General features: G+C 35.6%; 2 protein-coding genes across 4 annotated transcripts in view; both read right to left on the bottom strand.

Annotated features, from left to right (window-relative positions):
* LOC122717276 (calcium and integrin-binding protein 1-like) overlaps positions 1-5,670 on the bottom strand; it is an 8,564-nt gene extending 2,894 nt beyond the window's left edge. Inside the window, exons 1-7 of the mRNA XM_043941193.1 lie at positions 5,535-5,670; positions 3,731-4,045; positions 3,553-3,663; positions 2,499-3,332; positions 2,295-2,397; positions 1,693-1,840; positions 549-670 (exon numbers count right to left, since the gene is read on the bottom strand). Coding sequence (XP_043797128.1) covers positions 549-670; positions 1,693-1,840; positions 2,295-2,397; positions 2,499-2,614 — 489 coding nt within the window. The 5' untranslated portion in view covers positions 2,615-3,332; positions 3,553-3,663; positions 3,731-4,045; positions 5,535-5,670. The remainder of the gene's footprint in view (positions 1-548; positions 671-1,692; positions 1,841-2,294; positions 2,398-2,498; positions 3,333-3,552; positions 3,664-3,730; positions 4,046-5,534) is intronic.
* A 2,927-nt stretch (positions 5,671-8,597) lies between these two features.
* The window catches only part of LOC122717274 (4-coumarate--CoA ligase 1-like), a 10,376-nt gene continuing 5,400 nt past the window's right edge, over positions 8,598-13,573 (bottom strand). For 2 of the 3 annotated variants that reach the window (XM_043941189.1, XM_043941191.1), the window contains exons 2-7: positions 11,178-11,309; positions 10,802-11,009; positions 9,980-10,313; positions 9,491-9,785; positions 8,843-9,383; positions 8,598-8,780 (exon numbers count right to left, since the gene is read on the bottom strand). In XM_043941189.1, coding sequence (XP_043797124.1) covers positions 8,659-8,780; positions 8,843-9,383; positions 9,491-9,785; positions 9,980-10,313; positions 10,802-11,009; positions 11,178-11,291 — 1,614 coding nt within the window. In that variant the 5' untranslated portion in view covers positions 11,292-11,309 and the 3' untranslated portion in view covers positions 8,598-8,658. Of the gene's footprint in view, positions 8,781-8,842; positions 9,384-9,490; positions 9,786-9,979; positions 10,314-10,801; positions 11,010-11,177; positions 11,310-11,754; positions 11,858-13,573 lie in introns of all 3 variants that reach the window. The other variant, XM_043941190.1, reaches the window with a different exon arrangement.

The following is a 13,573-nucleotide window of genomic DNA, read 5'->3' as shown; positions in this document are numbered from 1 at the left end:
AGAGAGAGAGAGAGAGAGAGAGAGAGAGAGAGAGAGAGAGAGAGAGAGAGAGAGAGAGAACCGTAACTAATACAACTAACGAGTCCTTCTGGAATCTTCGCTTATAATTAATTGCATCTATTCTCGTGAACGATCGTCCAAATTGTCCATCTATGAAAACGACGACGATCCAAATGTTTCCTCGTTTAAAGATTCGCTTCGAACATACGATGCTGAAAAATTCTCGAAAAAAAATGTTGTTTATCTTATCTCGTTCGAGTAGATGTCTACCTTGCCTAATGTTGTACAATTCACAAACGTATACACTTTACAACTTGTTACATATAAGGTTGTCTGTGGTGTAACAAACACAGTGTCAAGATTTTGATAGCTGGAGTAAAGGGAGTATCCATCACCAAACGACATACATACATGCGTACAACGTTATCGTGGCTTAATCGTTTCACGATCAGAAACATTTCCTGTATTACACACACGGTTTATCTCACACGGTTATGTACACAGTTAACGAGTTATCGAGATTTACATCATGCTGTATGAAAACTTACTATTCGCGCGACGTGTTCCGCCTCGGCCGTATCAATGCCCCCGTACTCGTTCTGGGGCCACATCAGCCTCTGCACAGTTTCGATTAAATCATTCGACGAGATTTCACCATCGCCGTTCAAATCTGGAAAATGAAGATTGTTAACAGTGTCGATGCAGAGGTTATCCACACGCTGTATCATGCGTATTATCAAAACCTCGAACCTTCTAAAATTGAAAATCACGTTCGTTCCATGAGTGTGAATAAAATAAGAATAAATTAGAATCGGACAGAAATGGAATAATCTATTTCGTTCTTTTGATGAAAAATCGAAAGTGCACCGAGAATATATTTTTCACTTTGACGATACGATAGTTTTATCATCAGAATATTCATCTCATCTTTATCTTATTATTATAATTACGTTATCTGTCATCCATATTGTGCAAAAAGAATCAATTTCGTCAATGTTTTTTCCATTTTTTTTCTATGCTTTTCTAACTCTAAATCGAATACGCTTCCTTCTCTGCCGCGCATGTAACCATCCTTCACTCTCTCCCTCCCTTCCTATTGTTTCTCCGCTTTCACGATCATTCGTGCGGCGTATATTCGTATATATTCGTGAAATTAAACTTAAATCGATAAGAGATTCTCTCAAATGGTTTAAACGGTTCGCCCGTTGATTAAAACGGCTCGTCGAATTATTTCTGTAATTTCGTTCGTGTAATTTTTTTTATTCAACGATATTACTACTAATATTTTTATATATGAAATTATAACACGGAAACGAAGAATAGAGAGAAATTTTTATCACTGTGATAAATAAATTGAACGTTTTATCGTATCTTTGACTTCTGAATCGAGAAACAGATGGACGAAAATTTAAGAAGCGTGGAATTATTTCGTATTATTTCGTATATCGTAAAAATTGATCACGTGATCCTCGCGTTTATTGTTCCTTCGAAACGCGAACACAAGATGTCTCACGCAACTGGAGGATATAATTCCAATAGTAGATGAAAAAAAAAAAAAAGAAATTATTCACAACGAAATTGATAAATGCACTTTCGAACAAATGCACTCGGTGTATCAAATTTTTGCATTGATCTTTCAACTTCTTCGATTAATTCGTCAAAAAAAAAAAAAATTGAAACGAATAACGTTACCAAACACGTAAAACGCCCAAGTGGCGCGAACATTGTCAGGGCAATATTCAGAGAAGGCCGAGCACAAGTCCAGAACATCTTCCAAGCTTAATCGTTTGTCTTTCTTCGAAGAGAATACTCGGTATATGGAGTCACGAAATGGACTGCACTGAAACGAATTCAAACGATACGATAAATAATTATTCGATGAAACGAAGATTACGAATTTTTGTTTATTTTTTTTCTTTTTTTTTTTTTGCTTTATTTTTCTTATTAATAAGAAACCCTCTTATCTGCGTGAAATATATTGTTAAGAATTTTTGATATACATTGATTCGATACCTTATCAGAAAGTGTATAAAGATAAAGAAAATGTTTACAAATAATCGCCATCGATGATAGTTTAGACGTGTTAGATTTTTCAATGTATTAAGAATGTTAGAATTATTATATTATAATAATTATATATAATTAATAATATAATAGATTTTTTCATTGGTTTTCATTGGTTCAAAGATATATTCTAATGTAATATAATATAATAATATAATAATATTGTATATATTATAACCAATGAAAAAATATATTTAAAAATACTGTCGATATGAATTAGATTAACTTACTTGAAGTTGCGGCAATATTGTCTCGATTTCCTCAATGGTGAACCGATGATGAGGATTCTGACGAAGTTTCCCAGGATTTACATTGTCGAGCAGATTGATTACGCTGAGGAATCGGTCGAACAAAGAAAAAAATCATCACACTTTTCCTTTAAAAATTTAAAAGTCTTCACTTTCGAAATATACCATACGTAAATAAATACTTACTGCTGTATTTCATTCTTCTTCAAATATGTTAACTCTACGTAAGTGGCGATCGTCTCCTCGTCAAGGATATGATCGGTTGAGAAAAAATTTTTAAAACGAGTCCAAAAATTACTCATGACAAACTGTATGCAACAATTGTACGAACTGTACCGTAATAATAAACCGTATATAATTCATGCCAATCGGAATTTGATATTGCTATATCAATTGATACGCGTTATCTCTTTCAAACAGATTCTTCGAAAGCTTATTTGTCAACGATTCGATTCTCAAGTGCACGCACAATCCTCTATCTATATCTTGTTTGAATTTTTTCGAGTGTACAAGAAATTCCGTGTAATTGGAATAATATTAACGCAATAATACAAGAAATATAAATAATCTATTCTATCCATTCATTTAATTATCATTCATCCATTTTTATTCCTTCATTCATAAATTATCCGTTTGATAATTATCAAGCATTGGAACGTCAAATTTACCAAACATCGGTCGATATTATGTAATTTCGCTTTTCACGTGGTGTATCTCTACCAATCCACGAAAGATCGATGGCATTTTTACCCGATGTCCGGGATTTTTATTAAAATCAAGCGTTCCATAACCCGCCATTTCTCCACCTCGCGTTAAATTTTTAATGGGTCGTGAAATGATAGATGCCCCTCCGCACTAGCTCCAACGCTTGAACCCGCTCAACACCGTCCTACTGCCATCCAAATATCCATAATTTTATTTATTAATACGAAGATACACAGAGTATCTTCTTCCCCTGCAAACGTTTTTCTCAATGTTTTCTGATGTTCCTCCATTTCAACAATAAACAAATTCTGCATCCTACAACATAAATAATATTAATATGAAAGGAAAATATAATAAATCGGCGGGATAAAGAAAGAGGGATTCGATCAAGTTTTTCGATTAATCAAATCCGTTTAACTGCACGCTGTTGCGCGCAACACTTCTAACACGCCGTGGCCTCAGGGGTCCATTAGCAGGCGGTGAAAGAAATGCATATTCATGAAAATAATAAATAACAGGTGAGAGAGATTTATACGTTGAATTAGGGGCCGTAGACAGCAGCCGTGCCAAGGTTGGACTTGAAGTAGTCGCATAGAATTAAGTAGAGTGTAGTACAGCGCCGCGTAAATGATTAAACCGATTACACCTGGAATGCAGAGAATTTCGGTGGATCGGGGAACAGGTTTAATTAGACCGTCAATGAATGAGCTTACTGATTGGAAAACGGTCGTATCGCGCGATTTGTACGTTCGCCAGAGAATGATGTACTTCAGCTCAAGGAGTGGCTCCTATCGATTCGGTTAAACTTGTAAAGTTCGTTCTAATTGATGTTAATTCGTTTCCTGATTATCGATTCGATCGTGTTATCGATGAAGGGAATCGTATCGTATACCCGTGTCTTTGCGCTATATAATTTTAAGGCTACTTCAATTCCAGAATTGCGCATACCATGGATTTATCTTACGAGAGAGACGTTAAGGTCCGTTCGATTCTTTATCTCGATGTTCTCATCTCGTTCTCAATTCTCTCTGTAATAAAGAAAAAGTATTTTTATTTAGTAAGATAATTTAGGATAGATTTGAATTTGGATTATTTTAAAAGAAAGTTAAAAAATATATATATATCGTTGAAAGGAACAGTTAAAGTAATAATAATGTAGTTTTGTGTTGTATGCCGCTTATTAAACGATGCATCATCGTTTAATAAATTTCGAATAAATGGGGACAATACTGCTACTTCACCGTTCGTGTTACCTGTCATCCTGTTGTTTCGCGTAATTTTCAGACAGTTTATGCACATTATATTTCACTGGGTTATACAAGCTACGTGTTTTATTGTTAATTGTTCTCGTTATCTTTTGTCTCTAATCTGCGTTATCTTTTCAATTAAATCGTACGAATTTCGATTTTAATTAAATAATTTTATTTAACAATAAAAAGACGTTTCCATTTCATTCCCTCGCTTCATGATTTTCGATAATATTAATAGGTTTGTTCTTGAAAACAGTGAACACAATGAACGTGCATTTGTTTATCAAATTGTGAAACAGCGAAAAATATTTTGAAGAATAAAAAAATGTCTGTTGCATACCGGCCAACAGTCAGATAATGATATTGTTTGCTTTAAATCGTTCTCGAATATACGTATAACATCGGTGACTAATAACGAAACATTTCCGAATAATGATCTCGTTTGATCAAAAGGGATCGCTTTCCCGTTCACGTTTTACATGAAAGCTTAATTATAAGTTTAAAATAAAAATCTTTCATAATCTCTGCGTAATTGATCTTTTTTTCTTCCGTTCCATTGTCCGAATCCATCTTTTATCCATATTTAAAAACGAATAACTTTTGATACAAATCTTAATCCTTCGTCGTTAAATTTATTCAAAATGAATATTACAAAAGGATTATTCGAAAGGATAGGAAATATCCACGCACCAGCGCTATGATAACGCAACAAAGTATTGGAGTATTCTTTCGAACGAATATTCGCGACGTTAAACGCGACGAAACACTGGCGATGATAACTGAAGAGGATAGAAGGATGAGGCTGAAAACCGGCCAATAATTATTACACGACTCTACGAAGCGGTTATTGTCCCAAATTGGGGGTCGCTTTGCGGATAATGGGTGTGCTCGAGAGGTCATGTGAGCCTGACGTTCCAGCATGTCAACAGCAACTATGCATCATCGGATGTCTGGCGCACGTAAACGCCTGTTCCCTTCCTACCTTGTTTCTCTATCCATCCTTTTCTCTCCGATTCTCTCTCGCCAATGGTTATGCTTCGCGTCATCTATTTCTCTTTCTAGCTTCCCATCGCATAATTCGATCATCATAAATCGAATCCTCGATTCGTTCGATCCCCGCGATAAAATTCTCGAAAATCGTTCGAGAGCGAAAGTTACTCTTCGAGTAAAATGGTGGTCTCGATGCATTTCCAATATTTGCGAGAAAATCATCTTTGGAATGCAAAAGTTTCGAATCTACGATAAAATAAATAAAAAAGTTTCATACCTAGATTTTTGAAACGAACAATTTCTGGTGAAGAATGGAAGAACTTGAATTTGAACGAAACACGTCATTTGCCAGAGGTACAATGTCAATGTAATCTGTTCATTCGTTCCATATTGAACTCGTTCGTATCCTTACGGAAGCGGCGACATAGACTTAGAGAGGGTCGGGTATGTGTGTAACGTTCCAACACATGTAGAGAGGGCGCGCGGCAAGTGCAGGATCGAGCTAGCTGCATATCTCCAGCCTAGGAATTGGAGTGGATGGCGAACGTGGGTACAATAGTTCGCATTGTATTGGATCTCTCCGAGTGATAGGCACCCTCCCCGCCCTCTATCCGTTCCTGTCTGTCTCTCTTTCTCCCGATTCCCTGCTGCCTCCTTCCTACGCTTCGTTGCCTACCGTCGTATCTCATTTTACGAAGGCCTCGAGCGCGCGTTATTATGCGCGTTATGCCGCTGCCTCACCATTCTATATCGCCATTGCGGCCAACTGCATCGCATCTGCCCGTTTTCTGTTCTTCCGCTTCTATCGCAACGCCATCTCACCTACCGACCAATCGATCTTTCCACCTTTCGATTATCTATTCTATATACCAAACTTCAACCAATTATACGTTTTCTTCCATCTTCTTACCATCGAAGCGATCGACAAATTTGAAATGGTCGCGCTTCGAGGATTACTTACTTCGTGGCGATGGAGGCGCATTGTTTATGTTCTTCGGTCTAGATAAAATAGAAAAAAAATAGCGAATAAACAAAGAGATACGATCGAAATTAATAAACGATAAGTCATTATTTTGATTATAATAAAGTAAATCTTTATAATTGAAAAAAAAGGGGAGAAGAATAGATTTGTTATCTAAAGACAGGATCAAGTGTGCTAAAAATAGGTTAGAATCTCATCTCGAGTGAGAAGTTTTGAATCGAGAATAAAATTTTGAACGAGATAGATTGTAATTCTACGTAAGTATTTTGAATAAACAGCAATTTCACGTGTAATCGAACCTTGATCAAGAATATCCGAATATTCTATGAGAACTTTAATCAGAAGCGTTTTGTTCTTTTTACAATGCAGCGAGATCACCCGCGGGCGATAAGTTCCAACCTTTCTTCCGTGAATCGATGGATAGTAGACACGTATATCGCACATGATTCATATTTATGATTCAATTTCTTCTTTTTACAATATCTTGAGACTATCGTAAAGTACAATAATGAAACGAGACAAACGATATAGATATTTAATTTTTCACCGTTTATCTTTGAATATGTATCGTTGGATTCAAGAAAGTTTTACTTTTTTTTTTTTAGTAAACTTCTTTTAATTAGATTCCACGTTTTTTTATAAATGCTCTGTAAATTTCATTGTTGTATCATTAAAATTGATGAGGTTAAAACGTGTTTTGTGTGCCAACGAATTCTTACTCTTTTAAAGATATAAAAATTGACGATTGTCACCGAGGCTTTTCTTGCATCCAATAGTACAATTTATTAAATTTGACAAATTTCAGGAATCGAAAATTCAATTCGAAAAATTTACACGTGTATCTTATTCGAACTTTTTTTTTATCTGCTTTTACTTGCTTTTTTGCCTGAAAGTTCTTTAACAATGGTGGTATGTTGGATCTCTAGGCGAAAAAAAACGTTTCATAGTGTGAGAACTTTTATCACGGTTCTTTGAACGTATATTAAATCTAATATTTCATTAATTACTTTTTAATCTAACTAAAGAAGAGTTAGCGGAGAGAAGATGGAGGAAAGTTTGTCAATATTTTCTTAATTCTGTCACGAAACTTTACATTAAAGATGTTTATCGTTTGTTGCATAATAAATTCATCCAACTATGTATTTGGCTAAAAATTTCTTCCAACAATTCGAAATTCGAAGGTACGAACAAATTTATTTTTCGTCGAGGAAAAAAATGAAAATTCCTATATTTTTCACAACTGTAATAAAATTCAAAAATTTTACTCGTCACGCACAATACAATATAGTAATAGAGTATTTTCTATTTACAGCCTCACATGGATCATCGCTTGGGAATTAGAAAGGCTGGCCGACATAACGGCACGGAGTAAAATTCTATCGGTAGAAAGTATCGTGAAAAATGAAATTATCCGGAAACCATGCTGGCTGGCAAGTGGAAAGGGAGTTAAGCGGCCTTCGTCCGGCAAATAATTGATGCACGTCAATTAGATTTGTCAGGGTGATCGTCACAATGAAATTAACAGGAACGCCAGCCATAGACGTACACCACACGTATACCAAGTTGCATATATATCCAGTAGTAGCGGAGCAATAGACTTGTTTCACCTACAAGGTGTATTGCAAATCGGCTGACATTGGATTCGATACGATTGTCAGGCAAGTTGCCGAACTGCTTTAAATCCAATCAGATACTTATTCCCATGATTTCCGCGACCAAATTAATTTCACGTTTTTTGTTTCACAGGGACGGATCATTTTTCGTATTACATTTAGAAATTTTCCTCGACTCGTCACGGAAGGATATCCTTGAGAATGATAATTTTTTAATGGATGAAGCAAATGTTTGGAAATTTCAATATCGTTTTTGGTCGATAAGCGAAGACTTATGGGACACACTGTGTAGACGATACATCGCATAGTCGTGTAGCAGTCTCACGGTAGAGTAGGTGGTGTGAAATTTAAATTTTTCCAATACCGGATACCGCTAATTCCGTTGATCCAGTAAAACTGCTAGAAATTCCTATCGCACTTTCTCGTTAACGAAGATAACGCGATCGTTCTGACTATTCCGCTAAAAGAACGGCCAATTATCGGTCTACTTATCGACGATATCCATTCTTCTTTTTACACCCTAATCTCTTCCCTTTGCCCACAGAGGACAAAATTTCAAGATTTTCTTCTCTGTCGTCGAGCAAAGAGAAGGAATCGAAAGTTTCTCATTTGAATCGATATTGTACGCTCACGAATTCTTCCTTTATTTTATTCGAACGCTGAACGAATACTTATTCGAAAAAGCATCAACCCTTGGGAACTGCGCTCCAATATCGCGTTCAAAATTTTTTCAACAAATTCTTTCTACTAGAAAAGGAGTTTCTATTCGATGTGTATATTATGCGTACAGGATATATACAATTCGTTCACAATTTGGATAACACGATATTAAGCAATTGTTTCCGTAGAACTTTGCCGGATGGAGTCTTGGGTAAAGTTTCGACGAATTTAACACCTCCTCTCAGCCATTTCTGCGGCGATAAATTTCCTAAAAGGAAAATTGTCGTTAATTTCGCACTTTGCTCGAACCATTCAAGACGCAAGACTCACTTTTCACGAAATCCACAATTTCTTCAGCGGTCACGTTCTGGCCTGGTTGCCTCACTACCACGGCCATCGGCAACTCTCCGCTAACCTCGTCGGGTTTACCCACCACAGCCACGTCCTTGATACTTGAAAGCGTTAGCAACAATGCCTCGATCTCGCTTGGCGCCACTTGGAAACCTTTGTACCTGATGATTTCCTTTATTCGCCCGGTGACGTACAATCCTCCATCCTCGGTGAAATATCCAAGATCGCCCGTGTGAAGCCAATTCCACTCGTCGATCGTTTCCGCGGTGCTTTTCGGATTCTTGTAGTATCCCAACATTATCTGATCGCCAGCGAAGCAAATTTCCCCCACTTTCCCCGCGCCAACCGTCTTCCCCGTTTCCGTGCTCACCACCTTGCATTTGAAACCGGGCAACGGGGGGCCGATCGAGGCATCTTTGCACGATTTCTCGCTCAAATTCGATACCACCGCCAATTCCGTCATTCCGTAACCGTTTCGTATGTTTTTCACTTTTGTGCGACGTTTCAGTTCGTTCGCAATCTGAAAACGAACGTTGATGAATTTCGAGAAATTCGATTCGAAATTCGAAGACCGATTTGATTAATCGATATATTATATCGAGATATATCGCGATGTTTGAAACTTACGTCAAGTGGAAGTGGCAACGCGCCGCATAATATTTCTTTCACGCTACTGAAATCGTAATTTGACAACATTGGATGTTTCAGGATAGCCACCAGAATAGGTGGGACGAGTGGTAAATGCGTGATCTTGTACTTTTGAATGGAGCTCAGTAACGCGTCCGTATTGTAATCTCGCATTAAACACACTATCGAATCGAAGCATATGCAGTTGCACATCATTCCGAAAGCGTAGCCGTGAAACAGTGGTAAGAAAATTATCATTCGATCTCCTTGTTGAATGTTCAAGAAACTCGGCTTGCTTTAATAGGAATTATAAATGAGGTGAGAAAAAACGAATAAATTAAAAATATAATAATCGTTAGAAGGTAGGTTTAAAGAAGAAAAGTATATTTACTTTTACTTTTGCAACGAATAGAATATGTGTGATGTATGGTTATACATGTATTGTAATATTTTTTAGGGATATTCAAAAACGAGAGCAATGCAATTTACCTTATACTCTGAATGAAGGTTAGTAAATTTCGATGAGAGAGCATCACTCCTTTTGGAAAACCCGTTGTGCCGCTAGAACAAAGGATGACTGCCATTCTCTTGCCGTTGTCGTCCACTTGTACCGGTGTGAACATACGAGGGTCAACGATATTTCCATATTTTTCCAAAAACACGTTCAACGTTACCACATTTCCATCGAGAGCTTCGTCGTCCAATTCTATTAATTTTATATCCCAGCTTAAAGTAGACGCGACTTTTACCAAAAGCTTTTCGGTGCGTCGAGATACGAATATCACTCGTGGCTGATAAATTTTCAACATGTGGCTGAATTCTCCTAAAATTTTAAACGTTAAACTTGAATATTTTCCATCATTTTACAAAACGTAATTTCGAAAATTATTTAAACTTATTCATCGTACAATTAATAGATGTATTAATAGATTGTGGATTAATGGTTTTGTACAATTTTTCTGAACGAGATTAAAGAAATGGGGGAGTAATACGTTCTTCATAGATTTTTGTACGCACAAATTTTTCTTTAATGAATGCACAAACATCCGTAATCTGATTATTAACTCGAATACTTTCTCGAATTTTAACTTTCAATTCAGGTTATAAATTCAAGATCAAAATATTTTTAAAATAATGGATAAAAATATGCATCGCTTCAAATTGTATTATTGGAGACTGAAATGTTGTATAAATTAAAACCTGATTTGATTGATCTTTTGTCCGCGAAGCGTTAACATTTGAAATACATCCAATCCAAAGAGAATAATTTGATGGAAAATTATTAAATTAAAACGATCGTCTTGACTTTACTTTCCGTGTATGCTGGATTTAAAGGTGCAAACGTAATTCCGTTGAAAAATGTGCCACACATCGCTATCATGTAATTTGGATGATTTTCACTTGCAAGGGAAACTCTGTCTTTCATGTTGATTCCATAATTTTGCAAAGCGATGCTTAATCTTATGCTCTTGTCGAGAATTTCTTTACACGTGAAATGTTTATCGGTCTCGATATCTATCTGAAATGTCAAGATTTAAATATTACGCAAGTCAAGTACATTTTGTAAATATATATATATATATATATATATATATATATATTTCCATAATATATTATTTGTCCTTCGATTGAATCGATTTAATATCTGGGATGTAATGATTCAACCTGCTATCTTGAAAAAACTTACTTGTACGATGTCATTGAGATTATTATGTAGATTGTTGAACAAATATTGCCCTAGAGAAATATTTGGAACTCTTGATATTGGTTCGCCATAAAGTATATTATTTTGTATTTTCATTTTTGTTTCAGATTATATCTGCAATAATAAAATTTATGGAGATTAATAAATTTCTTACTTTCTGGAGATACGGTAAATATAAATTGGTTTAAAAAAAAATTGCTTTTTTTTTTTTTTTAGAGAAAGAAGGAGTAATTTTGTCTCAAGTGTTAGCGTCTCCGTAATTGATCTTGTCTTCTTTTGGCTGATGTTGCACGTGGAGTGCTGATTAAAATTTTTCTAATACTAGCATGAAGGACCCCTCCAAATTGAAGAAATAAAGTAGAATTGAAGAATGAAATTCACAATGAATTAAGTTTATAAGTTTACAAGTGTGAAGTGTATTAATAGTGACTAGATTCCAATTATTTTAACTGTAAAGAATATTTTTTCTAATCTAAATGTTTTCAGATATTTCTACAAGACTATTTTCAATTATGTTGCTTATGCGTTCACTTGGGTCTTCTTCTTCCACTCTTCAAACCTGCAAAAGATCAAGAATAGGGCCTGAGGGGATGGAGTCACCCCTTGAGAGATAATCAACCTTGAATCACTTCTCTCTAATGCTCTCCCGAGCGCTGTGTGTTCTGGAAAGGAAATGACCATCAGTGAATGATGGGTTAGGCCTCTGAATCACCGAGGATAATCATATCAGGACCCACCACCTTTGGACAATGACCTTATAATGACATATTGCCGATCTATAAATTATATCTATAAATTAGAGAACCTTCCAACTTTCTAAATGTTTAAAGACAAATTTCCAAGAGCCTTGTCTGCCTGTCGGCCAGACCACAAAGCCATTCATCGTTGGGCTTAACATTATGGAAACTGATTTGAATCAAAACGGTAGAAAAATTGGAAACTTTCCTGGAGATTTCTGAAGATTTGTTATTTAAATTTCTATGGAAACTTAAACGGTAGATGGATAGTTTGAAAAAAGAAGATTTTTTTGTTCTCTTTCAACAGAAGACAAATTTTCTATCAGATTTGAAAGAAAGAATCTTTTCTTTATTAGAGTTCATTGAATCATTCTTAGTATCGATTATAAATAAGTTACCATTTTTGTTTAATACATAAAACATGAAAACTCTTTTAGATTATACCAACGCGTGTACCAGTTGAAAATTAGAATTTTCGTTTCGTACGATAAAGGCATGTAATTACATTTCTAGAATTCTTCTCGTGCACAAAAACTTATATTCTTTTCTACTATAATACACGAATAATATACGAATTTATAATTTACAATTATTTATTGTTCACGGTAAATTTTTTCGACATATGAAAATTATTTTTAAATTCGTTCGAACTTATCCCTCGAATATTACGAATTAAATGGTGATTTTTTTTTTCAGATTCGGTTGGAGGAGAGAGACTTTCGTAATACATCTATCACTTTCGTACAAGTTCGATTATCGATCTGAAAGATTACCACGATCGTTTTCATTGGCGAAGACAGAGAACTTTAGGAGGACGGTTGATTGGTTCAGTGGTGGTATTAGCTTGAACTTCCACGGCTGATCGTGCGATAGGACCCAATGTGTATTCAACCGTAGGAAGATACGTGGATTTTGAATTCGAGGGATGGCATTCGCTGAAATAGATCGTTCGAGGCGGGATCTCGATAGTTTCACCTGTTAAACGTAATTCGTTCCTCGTCCTTCGATAAGATTCAATAAGATTCCGATCCTCTTCGATTCGTCCATTTAATTTCACTATTATAAGAACACTTGTACTTTAACTTTTAATCTTTGCACGAGTCGTTGCACGATTTTACGCGTAATTTATCTTTCACTCTGATGAAAAGAATATTTATATCGATCAGACGAATCAATTATCGCGAATAGATTTGCGAATAGAGAAAAAAAAAAAAAAAACGATAGAAATTTTTCGTTTCGAAAATTACTCTTTTTCTTAATCAAGAATAAATGTACGGGTGCTTATAATATTAAATTATCGTGGGACGAATGAAAAATCGGATAAATCGGAGGAAAAGCTCGATATCAGGACGGAAACGTCTCATTGACAAATTGTTTTCCTTCGGTATCGACTGTTCGGTGGCCTGCAGGGAGCAGAAGAGCGGAAGACGGAAAAATATTTTTGTTTGCACATAGTAGAAATGAAACGATACGATTTTATTTTGACACAAACCGGAGAACCAATTCTCTCCGCTATCAATAATAATCTTTTTCGATCGCAAACATTCGACTGCTTGACAGGGAAAGAGGGGTGGAAATGTGCGAGAGGACGATGATCGAATCGAATTAATTTCTTTCCTTTTTCATTTTTTTTTTTTTTTT

This window comes from Apis laboriosa, unplaced genomic scaffold, assembly GCF_014066325.1.
Source record: "Apis laboriosa isolate Shangri-la unplaced genomic scaffold, ASM1406632v1 scaffold4_cov146, whole genome shotgun sequence".
NCBI lineage: Eukaryota > Metazoa > Arthropoda > Insecta > Hymenoptera > Apidae > Apis > Apis laboriosa.
Note: the sequence above shows the minus strand (reverse complement) of the source record. Positions and strands in the feature narration are given on the sequence as shown.